An 18,648-nucleotide genomic window follows, 5' to 3' on the forward strand; every position below is an offset into this window, starting at 1 on the left:
GCGTCGTTTCTCAGTCCATCTCAGATTATTATACTAATAATTTAGCTGGAAAAAAATGTGCAACTTGTCGCTTTTCATACACGTTCAAATGTGTTTTCTTCAGAAATAATATATTTTGTTGACCAGCATGAATAAACGAGCATCGATAAATCCGGTTTACTTTTGGACCTAGATGTGCGATTTGTTTAAAGGGAGTCGCAGGCACTGTTCTGGTGGCATGGCGGACGCGAACGATCCGAATCGTTTTAACTGCTCTTCGTTACGAACGAAGGGAACCGATTCGACACTTTGCCCTAAATCCACTCCGACTCCCCGTTACGAGAACGAATTCAGTTCCTTAAGGTAAGATGAGCAGGATTTGCCGCTTGCTGTTTGCAAAAACACTTTTCGGAGTTCTCAAATAAGTGGTTCTATGTGATCGGCACTAAAATCTATTTAGCCCAAAAGTCCATTATATTTGTTCATTGTGCCAATAAGACCCGGCTCCGTCCAAAGAGCCGTTATTCCCACTACTACACTGTTTTGCGTGGAACATCGTATGTTTTATTTTTTTTTATTCTAGTTTATTTTATTTTAATTAATGCTCCAAAATACAATTATACACAGAGGCACAAAACATTCGTGTAACATCCATAGCATTAACAATATTCGAGCACAATGAGAACAACACAAAACAAAAGATTTAAAAAGAACAATTAGAGGTCTCCAACAAATTAAAGTCCTTAGATAGCCGTAAGAGTCTCATTGCGATCTTCCTGTACATGTAGACCAATGCACCAAAATGGAGAAAAATGTAAAAAAAATGCATTTGTGAATGACAATTTTACCTAATGGCAAAATACAGTTAATTGCAAGACTCACATAGTTATTTTAGGACATCGAATATTGTTTGACCGGCCAAGAGGCCCACCCACGTCATAGATCCACCCCTTCCCTGCCCTAGTGGGGGTGGTTTAATCTGACGAATGCATCTAATTTAGTAAGAATATCTGCGCCGGATGCAACTTTGGGATGCTCCAAAACGATAAATCAGCGTAACTAAGATGCGACGAGTTGTTTCTTCTGTATCTATTTAGCTGACTGGCTGTTCAGTCACCAAGGTAACAGTATCTCGAGTTATTGTTTGGTTGTGCGTGGCAGTCGCTCACTGACCTGCTCGTACTTTTCTAAACAGCCACCACGTTGTTGCTTGCAGTTAAAAAGCTGCGGTAATCGGGTAAAAATCTGGTTGCATCCATTGAATGACATATCGCACTTTTTGCTGCTGCGTTGTTTTCAGGTTTGACATGAAATTCAGTGTGCAATCGCTGTGCAATATAACCTCTTTCTTTTAATAGTTACGTTTCTCACAGTGTGACAGCATTTCACCAACGTATGCTTGCTTATCTGGGCAGTCTACAGTAAACAGTAAAAGAAATACAATATCAATCCCAACAGAGCACAATAATGGAGATCCTTCCTGTGCTTGAACCGGAAGACGAACCACGGGAGGGTGTATGGTAAACGCCAGCACGTTGCTGACAACTGATTCATTATTTACTTATGTATTTAGTTTTTTTAAATCTCATTTTCCCAACGACATTAGCTGCGTGTTCATGCTGTGCCGGTGCTGCTCGGCAGGTACGCCCTGATCCCCAGGGGAGGGGGTCCCGGCGTCAGCGTGGGCCACACGTGTGCTTACATCCCAAGCAGAGACGAAGGAAAGGGGAAGATCCTCATCGTCGGAGGGGCAAATCCCAATGGCAGTTTCTCAGATTGCCATGTCATAGACCTTGGTAAACTTACCGGAACTTTACACGTGTTTTATATTGTGCATAACAACATGCAGGGATACGCATAATTGCACAAGTACGCATTCACCTTTAAAAGCGATATGCGCGGCATTGCATTACCGTGCATTTGAACCTTTATATGGTAATTTGTACTTCATTTGCGGTATAAAGGTTAAAATGCACGGTTATATCATGTCATATCAGCGCAAATGTACATAACATAGACACATTTGCGCTTTTACAACAATCGACTGCCGCACGTATCGCTTTTAAAGGTGAATTAGTACTTGCATACCAGTTATGCGTATCCCTGATTATGTGTATGAGAGAGATACAGATGTAACTTCCAAAACGAATCGCGTTACCGCTTGTTCCCGTCTTGATCGCAGACTGGGCTTTACTTTAAGGTCCTAACCCTAACCTAGACGTGCCTTCCGTGGGCAGATCGCCACGAATGGGACTCGCCCGAGTGGGACGGGCTGTCTGCGCGCTACGAGCACTGCAGCTTCGTGCCTGCGAGCAGCCCGCGCAGCCTCTGCGTGTTTGCCGGGGCTCAGCAGAGTGGCAACCGCAACAGCATCCAGTCCATAAACGTGGAAGGTAATGGCCAGACCCATATGTCTTCTCATATGGCAAATATTATGAGCAAATGTATTCCTTTTCTTACGTCAACACGGTCTTTCACGAATGCCAAAAGCAATTTAATGTCTTAAACATGATTTCCGCTGTAAATCAAAGTACGGTGCTGTTTCTTTTCTTGTTCTTATTATCACTAAAGCAGCGTGTACTCAGAAAATTCACAGAATGAAGCTATTGTTCCCTAGTCAAATCCATGATATTCACAAGATGACATTGATTGTGAGTGTCGTTCCACGTTCTTTATACATTGTTTGTTAATGTTTATGATATCAGCATTGTGTACTTTTGTAATAAAAAGTAATGCTCTGAAAAAAATAACTGTACACTGAGCATTTAACAAACTGAGCTGTCAAGTTGTGGGCGGTTTAGTTTGCCTTATGTAAAGTTTTGACATTTGGATAAATATTTTGCAAATGGTTCTTGAGGATTGCTGGGAATCATTTTAAAGCTTTGACTCCTAAGCCTTTTTCCTCAGAAGCGGGGTCGTGGAGAACCATGCCAGTGACGGGCATCCCCCCGTCACCCAGGACCTACCACACCAACACCGCCTGCGTGGGTGACAAGCTCTTCGTCTTTTCTGGGGGGGAAGCTGGAGCCGCACCTGTGAATGATCCCCAGCTTCATGTCTTTGACACAGGTCTTCATCACTTCAGATATTAAAAGTAACAATGATAATTTGTTAAAACAATATTCTGTCTGAGGTCTTATCAGAGGATCACCACGCCTTTTTTAGTTTTGTGACACGAATGTGCACGCTTAAAACTTACCTCCCATTTATCCGCACGCAGGGTCCTCGACCTGGTCTCAGCCAGAGACCCACGGGAGACCCCCGTCCGTAAGGCACGGTCACGTTGTGGTCACGGTCGGCTCCAAGCTTTACGTTCATGGAGGGCTGTCGGGGGACAAGTTCCACAGCGACATGTTCTCCCTAGACACCCGTAGGTCCGAGTTAACAAAACATCTCCAGGCCACCATTCCCTGAAAAATGTCAGAGTGGGAATATATATCATTTAGTTCAAGAAAATAGCTACCTATGAGATGTACTGGATAAGCAAGATGGATGGAATAGGCTAAAAAAAATCCTATTTCACTGTGTTTTTATATGCATTTCTCTGTTATTAGATAGATAATAGAATAGATCTCAAGCAAGTACGATTTCCATCACATGCTTATAGGGAGGCATAAGTAGCACGAATTGAGACAAATGTGGAGGTATATTTCTGATAACATTCATGAAAGCTGCAGTGTTTGTTTTTCTGGGATGGGGGCGCCACTGAGCCACACATGCGTTCTGTCAACCCTGCAGTGACCATGATGTGGGAGCGGGTGACATCCAGAGGTGACGCCCCCCCGGCCGTGGCTTCCCATTCAGCTGTGGCCGTCGGGAAGAACATCTACGTGTTTGGGGGCATGACGTCAGCCGGAGCCACGAACGCCATGTACAGGTTCCACACCGGTGAGGGTGAGGCAGCGTCTGCTGCTTCTCTGCAGAGGTTCTGCATTTTTCCTCGTTTAAAGGTTGTCAAGTTATTTCAGTGCATCTGAGTTGCACAGCGACGAAAATGTGGCATCATTCAGGAGTGTATTTATGAATTAGCATGTTGTCAATAACATACAGTACCATGCAAATGTCTTAGGCCAGGGGTGGCCAATCTTGCCCAGAAAGGGCCGCCGTGTGTGCAGGTTTTCGTTGCGACACCCTAATTAGATTACTAATTAGAGAACTGATTGGCTTACGAGTCCTCACACCTTGGTGTGAACAGCTGACCTAAAGGTTACCCCAAAAACCCGAATACTCACCGGCCCTTTACGGATAAGATTGGCTTCACTGACTTAAACATCAGTTTCTCTTTGAATGCCTAAATGATCTTGTTCGTAGAAAACTGTGACGTTATGTCCGTCAAAGTGTGTTGGCTTAGCCGTTTCCAAACCTTTCCGAAAATCACGCCAGTATTTGCAACAACCATTTCATACACCTGTGTACTTTTTAGCTGGACTACTAGCACACCGTCTTTGAAAAATCAGCCCCTCCTAATTAGAATAATCGATTAACAGCTAGTAGCGAAATTTAGTGAATGTGTTGAATGGCTGGGGTGCCGCTGAGGAGAGGGTTGGGAGCTGAAGTGGTATTCTAGTCATCCAGCAAGATGTAAGTAACTTTTAGCAAAGTAGAAGTTGTTGGTTTTTATTCTGTTGCTGTTAACTTGCGTATGTTGCAATGTTAAATTGTGCATTTTGTTTTTCGAGGAAATGCACACTACCAAGATTTTTTTATTTTATTTTTATTTTTTTAATTTTTTTTGTTTGCCCAAGACTTTTGAATATTACTGTTTAAAAAATCAAGCAGGATTTAATGGGATTAGTGCCCACAATATCTCAGTTCAGGGGCACTGTAACGGGAAGGGGGGAGAGGACGAGCCCTAAAAAATTGCAGTGTTATTGGAAATTGGATTGTTCTGGGGTGGGGACACAATATAAAATGCTTTCATGGGGCCTAAAAATTCCAGCGGCACTCCTGGTTCGGTTAGCATAAGCAGCCTTGAGATTCTGTTTGAGTTTTCTAATCATTCACTCCTGTTTCCCTCGCGATCGAACAGACAGGCAGCGCTGGGCCCTGATGAAATTCAGGGGGCACCTCCCCCCAAACCGACTGGACCACTCGATGTGCGTGGTGCCCTGGCGCCTCCGAGCTGAGTCGAGCAGCGCGGAGAAGCAAGCCGGGACCCCCAAACCGGACACTGTGTTCCTCTGCTTTGCCTTTGGCGGTATGGACACAGAGGGCGTGATTCACAGCGATTGTGTTGTTACCGTGCTGACATGAGGCATATCCCTGAAAGGAAAACACCGAATACAAAGCTTCTTTTTACCTTTAATGGTTTTTTAATTGTTTTATTACAGTGCAAACGCCTAAGACGTAAATTAAAGTTATAAGAATGCAACAAATTATGGCAAAAAAAGTCTAAAGAAATTACATAGACCTTACACACATCCACACTCCATAGATGCGTATATGAAAAAAATTGTCATGTTACGTATCAAATATATGAGCAAATGATTGCACGGAAGAATGACAAATAAGCACAACCCCTTTGAGGCATGGGTGTCTGTCTTACATCCTCTTACGTTTTTTTTCTAAAGTTATTAAATAAAAATACATGGTTCAAAGAGAAGAAAAATAATTGTTTACAATGTCTTACATGCTTAATATGAGGGCAAACGCAATAGTGTCAAAACAAGTACTGATTTATAAAGTACAGCAATATGACCCTTTTCCAAATCAAATTCACACAAATTGTATGTGATTATAGTTGGATGAACGAACAAACCAGGCACAATCAAACCAGCCTGTCACTGTCTCTTTGCTCTGGCCCATTTTTTTCAGCTAAGCAGGTCTCAGATTTGTGGGTTTTGCGACGGGCAGGCAAGCGGGCAGGAAGAAGGCAAGGAGGGGAAAGTCGGGGAACACGGGGATTTATTAAGGCTGCGGGCAGCACGGGACAAAAGACTAGTACTCATGTCGACTAACATCAATGATGGACAAAAACCAGGGCAAGACGTGGACTGAAATAGACGAGACTGGGCGAAAATAATCAGACACAGCTGGGCAAGATTGGGGAAGCACACGTGGGTAATCAGGGGGCGTGGCACACACGAGGATCGGACGAGCCGGGCGTGACAGCATGCAACATTAAACGTTTTTTTTTTTTTATGGATACCTGTTCAGAAAAGTGAAATAAGAAAGTTGTCACATATGGTGGGATAACGTAGTTTAGTTTTATTTGAAAGCTGAATGAAGTGATACACAGTAGGTAATACTGAAACACTGACGCATGTATTTTGCCAGCCAAAACATGCTTGAGAGATCAAAATGTTAATTTAATTCACAAATCTGGGGAGAGGAACTAGATCGAAAACATGGATGAAGATTCACGCACTGGGAGACACTTTCGGGCAAACTGGCTAGTGACGCCTGCCTGAATATGACAGGTCTGCTGGCCATTTGTCCAGTCAAGACCTTCAGAGAGGCAACTTTTTTTTTAAATGTGTCTTAAAGTTTCACAAGGGAATATCATAAGCTTAATATGGCCTTGGTTGCATTGTTTAAAGATTAAAACAAAAGCCAGTTATTGCATATTATATTAGTTATGCTTAAAAGTCAGTTTAGTGTTCCTTGGGTTGTGAAATCAGCTGGGCACCTGAAACATGTAAACTTTACAGTTTCACTTTACAGCAGATGATTTACGCCTCCAGTCTTGTTCCTGGCTGCATAATTTCAGAAGCAGTTCATTATAATCCAGTGTGTATATTTACAATAAGAAAAGTAGGGCTAATACCCTACAACTCATTGTGCTTATTATGTTGGTCCTGCTCTCCATCAGGGGGTGGTACACTGGTATTGTCATATAGCTTGCTTATGATTGGTTGGACCACCATCTCAAACTGTTGCTTCCGTGCCTGCAAGTCGTCAAGTTCAGCATCCTGATGAGACTCCATCCACTCAATGTTCTCCTCCACAGCCTTCTCGATAGCCTCCTTGTCTTCTGAAGACAGCTTGCTTCCCAGCTTCTCTTGACTGAGCTGGTTCTTCAGAGAGTAGGTGTAAGCCTCCAGTTCATTACGGGCATCGATGTGCTCCTTCATCTTCTTGTCCTCCTTGACGAAGAGCTCTGCGTCCCGTAGCATGTGCTCGATCTCCTCGGACGACAGTCTGTTCTGGTCATTGGTGATGGTGATCTTGTTCTTTTTGCCAGTCCCCTTGTCCTCTGCTGTCACTCGCAGGATGCCTTCAACGTTGACTTCAAAGGTCACTTCGATCTGTGGGATACCGCGGGGAGCAGGTGGAATCCCACTCAGGTCAAAAGTTCCCAAATGGTGGTTGTCCTTGGTCATGGGACGCTCACCTGAAGAGACAGAAGAGGAAGATCGGTTAAATACCCTTTAAAACAGAAACATCTTTTCATGATCTAAGTGCTGGTGGTCGAAGTGGCTCCCCACTGGTTGTGTGATGCACTTTGGGTGTCTTGAAAAGCGCAATATATCGCCTTCATTCATTCATTCATTCGTTCGTTCGTTCATTCGTTCATTCATAATCTAATTAACATGGAAAAGGAGTTCACCTTCATAGACTTTGATAGTGACAGTGTTCTGGTTTTCAGAAGCCGTAGAAAAGATCTGAGACTTCTTGGCAGGCACAGCAGAGTTCCTCGAGATCAGCTTTGTCATAACACCTCCAACGGTCTCAATACCCAAAGTCAGTGGGCAAACATCCAGTAGAATGAATTCTAGACAGATCAATAACATTTGATGTAGTTTTTGCATCTTCCTCCAGTACACTAGTGAACATGCATTCTATGCCCTGAATTAGACCCAACTGATACTGCAGTGGTTAAGCAGTGTCACATGTCTATCACCAAAGGTCTTGAAACTCACGGCTCATTTCTTCCCCAGAGAGCATTCCGGCCTGCACCGCTGCCCCGTAAGCTACAGCTTCGTCTGGGTCGATGCCCCGAAAGAGCTCCTTCCCATTAAAGAACTCCTTCACCAACTGTTGGACCTTAGGTATCCGGGTGGAACCACCTATTAGCACGATCTCATCAACATCTGACTTTTTCAAGCCAGCATCTTCCAGAACTTTCTGTACAGGCTTCAGTGTGGCACGGAACAGATCCTGTGCGAGGAAAACAGTAGAATTAGGGTAGGCAGGGATTAAACATAGGATTATCCTTGCCACGTTATGTAAAAGAATTTCCCCTCAGTATCAATAAAGTATATTTCATCCTACCATATCATATATTATGATTAATGGGTGTGAACTGCTGCCTCAGTAAGGTCTTTTTAAAGACAACACTCACAAGTTTGTGTATGAAAAGCAAAGATTTCAACAATCCGCAACCCAGGTTTAAGCCCAATTACCACATTGAGCTCTTCAAACTTGGCTCTGGTGAGAGTCTCTGAGAAATCCTTGCCCTCGAAGAAGGACTCGATGTCGATGCGGGCCTGATGCTGCGTGGACAGCGTGCGCTTGGCCTTCTCCACTTCTCGCCGCAGTTTCTGCATGGCACGGTTATCCTTGCGCACATCCTTGCCGGTGTTCTTCTTGTACAGCTTGACAAAGTGTTCCATGACGCGTTGGTCAAAGTCCTCCCCGCCCAGATGGGTGTCTCCATTGGTGGCCACTACTTCAAACACCCCGTCGTCGATGGTGAGGAGGGACACGTCAAAAGTGCCGCCGCCCAGGTCAAACACAAGGACGTTCCTCTCTTTGTCAGTTTTGTCCAGGCCGTAGGCAATAGCAGCAGCGGTTCTGAAGTGAAAGAGTGCAAGAAAAAACAAGTTATGTTGAGTTTTTAAATGCAATGTCATTTTGTTTCTAAACTATAGCTCAAATTAAAGACTGACAAAATGCAGATCCTTGATGCAACATTCTTCTGGCAAGACAGAACTTTACTGAACAGGCATCAGAGAATTTTTGTTTGTCCAGCAGCAAACCAGGAAGGTGCATAACTGTTAGGTTTCCTCTAGGACCAAGCAAAAACCTTTACCATTAAATACTTTGCACAGAAATGTCAGTAGCCGACAATGCTATTTGCATCAGGGTGTATGTAGCAGGCAGATTATTATCATTATTTATTTATTTATTTATTTTATTACATGAAATAGGCAGCCTAACCCGCAAGACCTAGACCAACCAAATTTGTTGGGAAGGTAATAATTCCTACTCACTTCTCAGACAACCTGACCCAAACCAGACATTCAATGAAGTGATGTGTTACCATGCATGTAGCACAGTGTTTATGTTTTTTGTGGAGCCAGGGGGCGGGGCCTGAGGAGGCCGGCTGTAAATAGCCGAATAGAGGAGCAAATGCTATTTGCACCCAGGCGCAAACAGACACTCCAAATAAATAATGACACATATCCAGTCTTTGCTGTTTAGCTCATCGGCAATACACCATAACTTACGGTTCATTAATGATCCGTAACACATTAAGGCCAGCGATGACCCCTGCATCCTTAGTGGCTTGGCGCTGGGCATCATTGAAGTAAGCCGGAACAGTGACCACGGCGTGGGTGACCTGCAGGAAATACAACAAAGGAAAATCAGAAGTTTAGTAAGAGTTAAAGCTTCCAGTTGTTATACTGATACTACCATATTAATATACTCCAAGCTATAGAGCCAAAGATACCATCCATTCTCCAGCCACTTAGTCATTCTGGACTGGATGCCAGTACAGCATTGTGCATACACACACACACACACACATGTCAGGTAAACATATCTTCATGGTGACCGCACTCGTTCATTCTATGAGTAAAATGCTAATGCTAACTATGACAATCTGAACCCCTGCCCTGCCCTAACCATAACCATAAGTAAGCAAGCAAAATACACAAGTTTTTGCATTTTTAGTTTTTTCATTGCAGTCAGATTACTATTAAATTGAGTAATTTAGGAAATTGGTCCCCATAAGGGAAAAAACAGGTATTCATCACGTTGTGGGGGCATTGTGTCCCCATAAGGTAAGGTATACCTGGTCACACACACACACACGGTAACCACAGTCCACTGTACCATGATGCCCTCGATTAAAAAAAAGATACCTTCTCTCCCAAATATGCCTCTGCTGTCTCCTTCATCTTAGTCAGCACCATCGCAGAGATCTCTTCTGGAGCTAAAGTCCTTGTCTGGCCTTCACTGATATTAACCTGAATTTGAGGCCTATTCATCTTCTCAATAACCTGGGTAAGACATCAAGCCAGTCATTGGGAACATAAATTAACTGAATTTTATGAGAATCAAGCAAAGTTATTCTATCACGTGGAACACAAGGAGATAAACTCGTAAAATGCATCCCACCTTAAAGGGAAGGTACTTGATGTCTTTCTGCAGATTTCCATCATTCCAAGTGCGGCCAATCAATCTCTTGGCATCAAACACTGTATTCTCCGGGTTGGAGGTTAGCTGGTTCTTGGCAGCGTCACCGATGAGACGCTCACCCTTTGGAGTGAAGGCCACGTAGGAAGGTGTGATGCGGTTACCCTGGTCATTGGCTATGATCTCAACGTGGCCATTTTTGAATACACCGACACTGTATTTGAGAAAAGATAGCGGTATTATTAATTTGGAAAGGTGCAATCGGTTGAAATTCTTATCAAGGTTGGTAATTAATATACTTCTGCCAAGATACAATTCTATAAACCTAAAAAAGTTGATGGATAATTCACTTTTCACCTTAATGTGAATTCCTTTAAGCCAGTTTCTCAAACCAGTCCTTGGTGACCCCCAGACAGTCCATATTTTTGCTCCCTCCCAGCTCCCTGCCAGACAGTCCACTTGCAAAATCAAAAATATGGAGCGTCTGGAGGTCTCCGAGGATACTGAATGGACTGTATACAACAAATGCAAAACAAATACAAATATAGACTGTCTGGGGGCAATTTAGCAACTCCAATTAGCCTCAGGCTGTTTTTGGACTGGGGGGGGAAACCGGAGTACCTGGAGGAAACTCCACGATGACAAGGGAGATCATGCAACCTCCACACACACGTAACCCAGGCAGAGACTCAAACCCGGGTCCCAGAGGTGTGAGGCAACAGCGCTAACCACTACACCACCATGCTGCCCCCCATTGTGTAATAATCCGACAAAATGTAACAAATGAAGTCAAGCATACCAGGAGTAGGTTGTGCCCAGGTCGATCCCCACTACTGTGCCCAAATTCTCCTTCTTGTTGGCACTATCAGTGATGTCAGCAAACACGCTGGCAGCGATGAGTAGAAATGTGCAGAGTATTCTCATATTTGAGGTAATCAACTGTTCAGCTGGATCGTTAAACACACACACAGGTTTAATTCATTACATCAAGAGTGCAGTCTATTATCTGACCAAGTATCATCCCATTAACCAGTAGCATTAATACAGTACATATATAAGGAACACTGACAACGGTGCAAAATACCAAGCTAATGGTATTTAGGGTAACTAACTAACAGAACAGTCAGCAGTCATACAATAAAAAGAAACACATGTCTTCTGTTCTCAATAAAGTTAATGATATCTGGTTAGATGTAGGGAAAAATATAGCTTTGGTTCAGTAATCTATGTTCAGGGGCACTCCAACCATTTCACGTATTCGTTAAATTTCATTACTTAATTCATTTACGATAATTACGATAAGAATTATAATGATCTATTATAAACAATTAATAATAAATGCAACAATTCCTCTTAGCTAGTTTCACAAGCATAAACATTAAAAAATCACATAATAAAATAACATACCTTAATGTATGACAATTAGTGATCTCCTCTAAAGCTGTAGAAAAGCCCGGCAGAATGTCTCTTATTTTTTTTCTTCAATGTCCCTTTTTTTCTAGCTATGAGGTTTTTGATATGAGCATCCTTGGATGGAACAAAATTCAATTATATAAACCGCTTTCCCACCGTGGAAGCCCATCATTGGTCGAAAAAAAGAAATATCTGGAAGGCGTCCATTGGCTAGGAGATATTGGCTGCCTGTTGCTCATCTGGAAACGAAATACTGTACGTCGATTTCATTAGCAGTGACGAAATGTCTGTTAACTTTACCTGCTGATGACGTAAAAGTATTGTATTGTTTAATTACATTATTTTCCCTCCTTATGTTTTATTCTATAGTTTACATCAGCTTTGTATTGCACGTATTTATAAAACGATACCATATAGTTCTGGCTGAGACTACCGCAAATTTAAGGGAATATTCAAACTGTACGTTGCATCATCATTATTGCAGACCGCTTGCATACATTCCAAAAGATGATGACTCATTCTATAACGTGAATGCCATACTACTTGTCATGCTACTGTCCACTATTTAAGAAAAGGCATTTATAAAGTATCTCTATTATATTGTCATCGATGAAATATTTTGAGTTATTGGTTAAAATATTCTGAGATATAATTTTAGATGAGTTTGTTCGAAACTAAATTACATTTCATCTTCAAAAGATCATCCAACTAGTCTTACTAATTGCAACATTAAATATGATTAGCACATTACATCTATGAATGTAGCCAGTTATTTATCACTTTTGCAGTCACATTTGTTTTATTTTTGTTTGTCTGTTAATGATGTGGGAGCTGTATTTTTATTTTAATTTCGCATGTGACTTCCAGATCCTGAAGGGATCTTTCTGCGAGCTTCAGGGAGCTGCTTTTAAGACGATTTTAACTTATGTTTTTAAATTAATTAGCCCATAATGAGGATTTTTTTTGTTCTTTAATATACAGAATATATAAGGCATTGTAGGACAATACATTGCACAAAGTACTGAATAATATACAATACTGTGTAGTCTAATATTACCAGGCGATGGTACTGAAGCAACAACATGCAACTCTTGTAGCATTTCCTTGTTGTCGTTCAACGTCACTTTCGGTGGACGATCACAATGTTTCCTCCGAAGGGGGAGTCAGTATTTAAGAAAAAACACAAAGTATTGTACATATAAGAAAAATGCACTTTGCAGAGCAAATTAATAAATAACGTAATTTGAAGTATAAAAATAAAGATATTCTTTTGTTAATTAAATCATTTTTGTTTAATATATTATTTAAAGTTAGGTACACACCCCTGATATATGACGTAATAAATGTTTAAAAGCGCGCGATGTTGGGATGTTCGGTGTTGCCCAGTGATTGACGATTTATTGTTTCGTTTGGAGAAGTTTATACCCATAAAAGAAGTTGTCTTGTAATGGCGGACTGTCCAGATACAGCATCCGTTCCTCCCTTGGGAAAAGGGGACAATCTTCATCAGCAAGGTAGCCGTGTGATATGTATATACATCGTTTAACTTATACTTCCGATGTATTTTAAAACGTCATGTTCAAATTGAAATGAAGTATAGTTGATCAATTCACGACGTTTCGCACAATTTCCGGCAATTAAAAGTAAATACTTCAATAGACATCTACACTGAATCTCCAGTTTAGCGACATGTTCGTACGGACAGTATGACTTTAACCCACGACAGAAGATTTCTTATTTATAGTCCATCTCGGAATGAAGGGCAGACCCTTGTTTGATACATGCCTGATGCCCTTTTTGTTAAAAGAAAAAACTGTTTTTGTGCGGGATCTGAGGTCCAAAAGCCGAATTAACAGTCTATATCCCATTGCCTCCCGTGCAGTCTTGGCTTCCTTCCCACTATGCCAAATGACAGAAGAGGACCTCGCTCAAAACCCGCTTTTCTGTAACCTCTTGGCGGAACTGTCCAAGCATGTGGACCACACCGGGCTGACAGTGGCCCTGAAGAAAGAACTGGAAAAGGTAGGGCCATTTCCTTGGACAGTCTCTTGCCCTTCCAGTTCATTGTCACTGTTGTTGGTAAGCACCTTTGGGTGAATGTCAACGATCGCGTATAGGAAGGACTTCATCATTAATGTTGTCTGGTTGAAGGAAAAACAGAAGCCTGTGTTCCCAAGCTAATTGCATTTTTAGATTGTGTTTTAAATACTAGAAGCATCTGTGCAACATTTAAGATCTGAGTTATGATATAATTATGTATAATGATGTATTTCCGGTGTTATATTTTATAGTTATCTGTCGTTATCTTGAAGTAGTGCACAGTACGTTCTTGGGGCATTTATATAGCTTGATATTTAATGGAAAAACTCCAGCCAGCTTGTGTGGTTTTCTTGGTGTTTCCTGGTTGATAACCAGCTGATGTCGTGTGGCATGTGCAGGCTGAGAGAGACCTCCAAGCGCAGAGACTGCGCTGGCTGCAGTCAGAGAGCCTGAACCGGCTGCTGCAGGAGATGATCCAGGACCACTGTGTCAGAAAACACCGCAGTGGCACCTCATCCGAGGATGACAAGGTCCACTTCTGAACATCTCCATTAGATGTTGGATGTTTTCAGATATTGTAGTATACTATTCTGAAACCAGGTACACTCAGTAACGCACCTGAAATAGAATTCCTAAAACCTGTTTTCAAACCAATTTCTCAAAATCATGTGTAATAGTGAAATCTGCTGTGCAATGACTTGGCCATTAACCTTAAAATTTACTCTCTTTTTTTTTTATCCACACGTGTGTAGTTTTATGACACCCTGGAGCGTTGTCTTCTGGTGGCCCAGTGTGTGAGGCAGCTAGACCCCAGCAGCACCACGAGCCAAGACCAGCCTCTCCTGCTGGGATTGTCTGCTCAGCACGTGCTGGACCTCATGCCCCCTGAGCAGGTGCAGCAACCACAAACATCAGTGAATCTGGACTCATCTACATCTCAATGCATGAATGAATGTAGCTGCAGATGCATGACACACCCATGTTAAAAATAGAATTGCACAACACTATCTTGAGTGCCTGGACGGGTTATTCAAGGTATAAACTGACCTTTTGACACTCTCCCTAGGATGTGCGTCGAATGAAGCAGAGACTGTTGATGGAGCTGGAAGGGCATTTGAAAAAGAAGTGTTTTAACATTCTTACATACTACCAGCCTGATTGGGGTAAACTTAGTGCTACCAAAAATTTTTTGGACACGTTTTTTTCTGACGTGGCTTCCTCGGGACACCCAGTCTGACGGTTCATGTTAATCTCCCCAGAGGACGAGAGTGAGGGGCTGAAAAGCATGAAGTTGTCGCAGCTGCCAGAGATCCTTGAGAGCGAAAGCAAGAGAGCAGATGCCTTGGAGGAGAGAACCAGGGAGGGCGCCGCCCTGCTGCAGCGGCAGACTCACTGCTATCTCTCTGTAAGTGCTGGCTGGATCTCAGTAACGTACTTGTCTACGTTTTCATTATGTGCTTGTTCTTTTGTTTGGAGCCACATTTGACTATGAATCAATTAAGCAACTAACAGTTTCTGTGCACAATTATATTGGCTTGACGTAAACAAATGTGTTCGATAAATTATTTGGGGCATTATAAACGAAGGGGAATGGGTGACCAATCCCATTTACATGCATCATATTTTATTCTGTTTGGACAGTTTGGATAAGTGTTATAACCTCAGCGACCAGCACCACTTGCGCATGTGTCCCGTTTCTTCCATACGGTTTGCTATTATAGCAAATACTTTTGTGTTTCTTGTCATGCCATCCAGTTGTCATTAGATCTGTTCTGATTCAAATTGAAGCTTGGGTCTCTTCACTTGTTCACAAATCCATTTATTATTTACTTTTTGTTTAACTAAATGTTTAGAAGATGGCAGTTGTATTTTGTGTTTGCAAGGCAGGCTGTTTGCATACTAACCTACAGTAAACACGTATGTAAGTTGCGTAGAGAAAGTTGGGTACCTGGTGCATCGGAAAAGCTCCCTATAGCTGATGCCAGTACCCCGATCCTGTTTTTGATTGGTGGTCAAAGAAATGGACACAAATTGGAAAATGTATTTTTATGTCTTGAAAGGTGTATTTCTGCTATGTAACATTTTGAAAATGTAGATGCTTATTTAAAAAAAATAATTATCAGGGAAGGGGGTGGCATGGTGGTGCAGTGGTTAGCACTGTTGCCTCACACCTCTGGGACCCGGGTTCGAGTCTCCGCCTGGGTCACGTGTGTGGAGTTTGCATGTTCTCCCCATGTCGTCGTGGGGTTTCCTCTGGGTACTCCGGTTTCCCCCCCACAGTCCAAAAACATGCTGAGGCTAATTGGAGTCGCTAAATTGCCCATAGGTGTGCATGTGTGAGTGAATGGTGTGTGAGTGCGCCCTGCGATGGGCTGGCCCCCCATCCTGGGTTGTTCCCTGCCTCGTGCCCATTGCTTCCGGGATAGGCTCCGGACCCCACGCGACCCAATAGGATAAGCGGTTCGGAAAATGGATGGGTGGATGGATGGACTGAGAAACGATGCATTTGTTGCTAAATTGCTCGTAGGTGTGCGTGTGCCCTGCAATGGGCTGGCTCCCCATCCTGGGTTGTTCCCTGCCTCGTGCCCATTGCTTCCGGGATAGGCTCCGGACCCTCCGCGACCCAGTAGGATAAGCGGTTTGGAAAATGGATGGATAATAAGCATCAAGAAGCCTTATGGACAATGTGTGTCATGCAGAATCTTCACTATTTAAAAAAAATCATATTAGTATAGTATAGAACCCTTGCTGTGAGCCCTTTCCATCTCATTCCCCTTGGTCTACAGGAGGTGATGGGCTGCATCCAGATCTTACAGTCACTCATCTTGGATTATCGGCTGAAAGCCCAGAGAGATCTGGACAAGAAGAAAGTGGAGTATCTGGAAGCTAAGTGCAAGCTATTGTGCTGTAAGATCAGGTGGGGGACAGTGCCTCGCCAAGCACGCCTCGTGCTGGCTGGCTGCGTGGGCCCTGCAATACTGCTGTAGCTGCAGATTGCTGCGGAGCACTTAATGGCCCTAACTGGTCATTTCCCCTCACAGAGTTGAGATGCTGCGGCTTCAGGTAGATATCTATACAACAGAGAAAATAAGCGCCCACCGCGTAATCAGGTAAGGCGAGTGGGAATGATCTTCAAATAAAAGTGCGAGTTGATCTATTTTAGATGGTACTTTGTATATATTTCATATTTCACAGTATTTGTTTCGTGTGTTTCTCTCCATCTTGTAGAAACTCCCCTAGACCATCTGTTCCATTTTCTCTTTACTAACCTGATGCCTCATTACGTTCCCTTGCAAATATGTTGCACTTCTGGTCCTTGAATAGTCTTTTGAGCTTCTTGTTTTAGAAGTCCTGTTCCAGGACTGCTTACACATCTACCTGGGCTTTCATTGGAAGCTCAGTCAGGCTGCACTTGTGTCTAGTCGACTCCTTGACAGCACATATGTTTGTAATGTACTATTTGTCTTACTTGTACGTTGCTTTGGATGAAATCATCTGCTTAATGCATAAAATGTAAACGTATCCCCTCTTTCCCGCGAGACATACAATCCATTCTATGGAAAATAGATTTTATTTTAGTTAAGTTGCAATAAGACCTTTAATAGCTTTGTGCTGTGTTTCCCATACTGCCTTTTTTACATCTTTTTTTACATTTTCAGGAATAAACTGGACGTGGAGCTAAAGGCCGCCCAGGCCGAGAAGCAGACAGCGGAGTCCACGCTGTCATCCTTCGAGATCCTGGGCCAGGAGTTCGAGGCTTTGGTGGAGCAGTACTCGCAGCTCCGGCTAGAGATCGAGAACAAGCGCTGGGCCCTAGAGGAGTTCTCCAAGCACAGTCACTGAAAGAATTGCTCTGCACCTGGACTGAAATGAACAAACCCGCTGTTTGTGCTGAAATAAATAGAATATGCTGCATAGATGTACCTTTTTATGTTGTCACTGCTATAAATGTGTAGTGCTAGATTTCTAGGCAACTAGTGACTTAATCATTCAGTCAGTATGAAATTTGCATCTTTTTCTTCAAAATAGAGGCGGCTGTCTTCATTATTGAATGGTCATAATTAGCTGTTTCATTTGGCTCTGCTGAGATCCCATGGCAGGGTATATATATATGATTAAGAATTTTGTCTTGGTTTCAAATGAAGCCAAATTACGGCACACGATAGTCATATACAGTATTTGAGCCAGATGTACTGCACAATGAACAGTTTCTTAGCGTAATTCCACAACTGCAGTGACTGGTCAAGCTAGTTTTCCAAGTACAGTATTAGGTAACGTGTATCGCCTGTGCAAGAAGATGGGATGACTTGGACATTACAAGTTAATGGCAACTCTAAAATGACAATGTGGAAATAATTATGAATTGTGAAACATATATAATTTGCATAATAAAAATAACTGGTGACAAGTGTCATTACTGTGTTCTGAGAGCACATTATTAAATTAAACATCAAGCCATTCAGGTAGACCTCAAATGGGACCCAAAGTCACCTGCTTAACTAAGAAAACTGAGCAGTGCCAGTTTTATTTGCAACAGCTGGAGATATGGATCCAAACTGTTACGAACGTCTGGCTCAGTTTTACACTGCTGCAACAGAATGCATTATTGCACTCTGTTTTGGGTATGCACCTTTGTGCTCCAAGCAGTGAATATTGTGATGTACAAAACAGGGCTAAGAAAATTATGCTAGACCTCCCATGCTGGTCACTTCCTCTTCCAGTATCTCCGTTTGCGGACAAAGCTTTGAGACGTCAGTCCAAATACGGCTGCCTGTTGCCCCCCTAAAAGAGGCCACTTTGCCATACTTTGTCTTTTATACTCCCACTCACTCGAAGCTGATTTCCACATATGCCAATTAAAGCTGTTTGTGTACCACATCTTGCTATCTTATTTATATGACTACATGTTTG

General features: G+C 42.6%; 3 protein-coding genes across 5 annotated transcripts; 2 read left to right on the forward strand and 1 right to left on the reverse strand.

The window, feature by feature from the left end:
- Window positions 1-279: 279 nt before the first annotated feature.
- On the forward strand, window positions 280-5,751 carry rabepk (Rab9 effector protein with kelch motifs). Of its 3 annotated transcripts, none has more exons than XM_049020514.1 (8): window positions 280-342; window positions 1,438-1,499; window positions 1,621-1,775; window positions 2,217-2,372; window positions 2,887-3,048; window positions 3,200-3,349; window positions 3,718-3,867; window positions 5,009-5,751. In XM_049020514.1, the coding sequence occupies exons 2-8, from the start codon at window positions 1,447-1,449 to the stop codon at window positions 5,230-5,232; spliced, it is 1,050 nt and encodes a 349-aa protein (XP_048876471.1). In that variant the 5' UTR covers window positions 280-342; window positions 1,438-1,446; the 3' UTR covers window positions 5,233-5,751. The 3 variants fall into 3 exon arrangements, with proteins under 3 accessions (XP_048876471.1, XP_048876470.1, XP_048876469.1); XM_049020513.1 differs by lacking the exon at window positions 280-342 and adding an exon at window positions 915-1,100 and having other exon boundaries at window positions 1,338-1,499; XM_049020512.1 differs by lacking the exon at window positions 280-342 and adding an exon at window positions 916-1,100.
- On the reverse strand, window positions 5,719-12,866 carry LOC125746487 (endoplasmic reticulum chaperone BiP-like). The gene is made up of 9 exons (XM_049020511.1): window positions 11,692-12,866; window positions 11,084-11,231; window positions 10,267-10,498; window positions 10,011-10,148; window positions 9,372-9,484; window positions 8,325-8,715; window positions 7,842-8,079; window positions 7,529-7,693; window positions 5,719-7,312 (listed from the first exon to the last, which is right to left on the reverse strand). Exons 2-9 carry the CDS (start codon window positions 11,206-11,208, stop codon window positions 6,747-6,749), a joined length of 1,968 nt encoding a protein of 655 aa, XP_048876468.1. The 5' UTR covers window positions 11,209-11,231; window positions 11,692-12,866; the 3' UTR covers window positions 5,719-6,746.
- A 199-nt stretch (window positions 12,867-13,065) lies between these two features.
- On the forward strand, window positions 13,066-18,151 carry haus4 (HAUS augmin-like complex, subunit 4). Its single transcript, XM_049019114.1, has 9 exons — window positions 13,066-13,211; window positions 13,580-13,719; window positions 14,136-14,267; window positions 14,490-14,630; window positions 14,804-14,900; window positions 14,997-15,142; window positions 16,524-16,654; window positions 16,779-16,847; window positions 17,397-18,151. Exons 1-9 carry the CDS (start codon window positions 13,145-13,147, stop codon window positions 17,578-17,580), a joined length of 1,107 nt encoding a protein of 368 aa, XP_048875071.1. The 5' UTR covers window positions 13,066-13,144; the 3' UTR covers window positions 17,581-18,151.
- The last annotated feature ends 497 nt before the right edge of the window (window positions 18,152-18,648 follow it).

Source organism: Brienomyrus brachyistius, chromosome 7 (assembly GCF_023856365.1).
Source record: "Brienomyrus brachyistius isolate T26 chromosome 7, BBRACH_0.4, whole genome shotgun sequence".
Classification (NCBI taxonomy): Eukaryota; Metazoa; Chordata; class Actinopteri; order Osteoglossiformes; family Mormyridae; genus Brienomyrus; species Brienomyrus brachyistius.

Coding starts and splice junctions, on each gene's coding strand:
- LOC125746487 (XM_049020511.1), bottom strand. CDS start 11,208: ATGAGAATACTCTGCACATTTCTACTCATCGCTGCCAGCGTGTTTGCT. Junction 8,080..8,324: donor AGTTTGAAGAGCTCAATGTG/GTAATTGGGCTT, acceptor TTCCTCGCACAG/GATCTGTTCCGTGCCACACT. Junction 7,694..7,841: donor CTCTGGGGAAGAAATGAGCC/GTGAGTTTCAAG, acceptor TGATCTGTCTAG/AATTCATTCTACTGGATGTT.
- rabepk (XM_049020514.1), top strand. CDS start 1,447: ATGGAGATCCTTCCTGTGCTTGAACCGGAAGACGAACCACGGGAGGGT. Junction 1,500..1,620: donor GAACCACGGGAGGGTGTATG/GTAAACGCCAGC, acceptor GCTGCTCGGCAG/GTACGCCCTGATCCCCAGGG. Junction 3,049..3,199: donor GCTTCATGTCTTTGACACAG/GTCTTCATCACT, acceptor ATCCGCACGCAG/GGTCCTCGACCTGGTCTCAG.
- haus4 (XM_049019114.1), top strand. CDS start 13,145: ATGGCGGACTGTCCAGATACAGCATCCGTTCCTCCCTTGGGAAAAGGG. Junction 14,901..14,996: donor ATACTACCAGCCTGATTGGG/GTAAACTTAGTG, acceptor TAATCTCCCCAG/AGGACGAGAGTGAGGGGCTG. Junction 16,848..17,396: donor AGCGCCCACCGCGTAATCAG/GTAAGGCGAGTG, acceptor TTACATTTTCAG/GAATAAACTGGACGTGGAGC.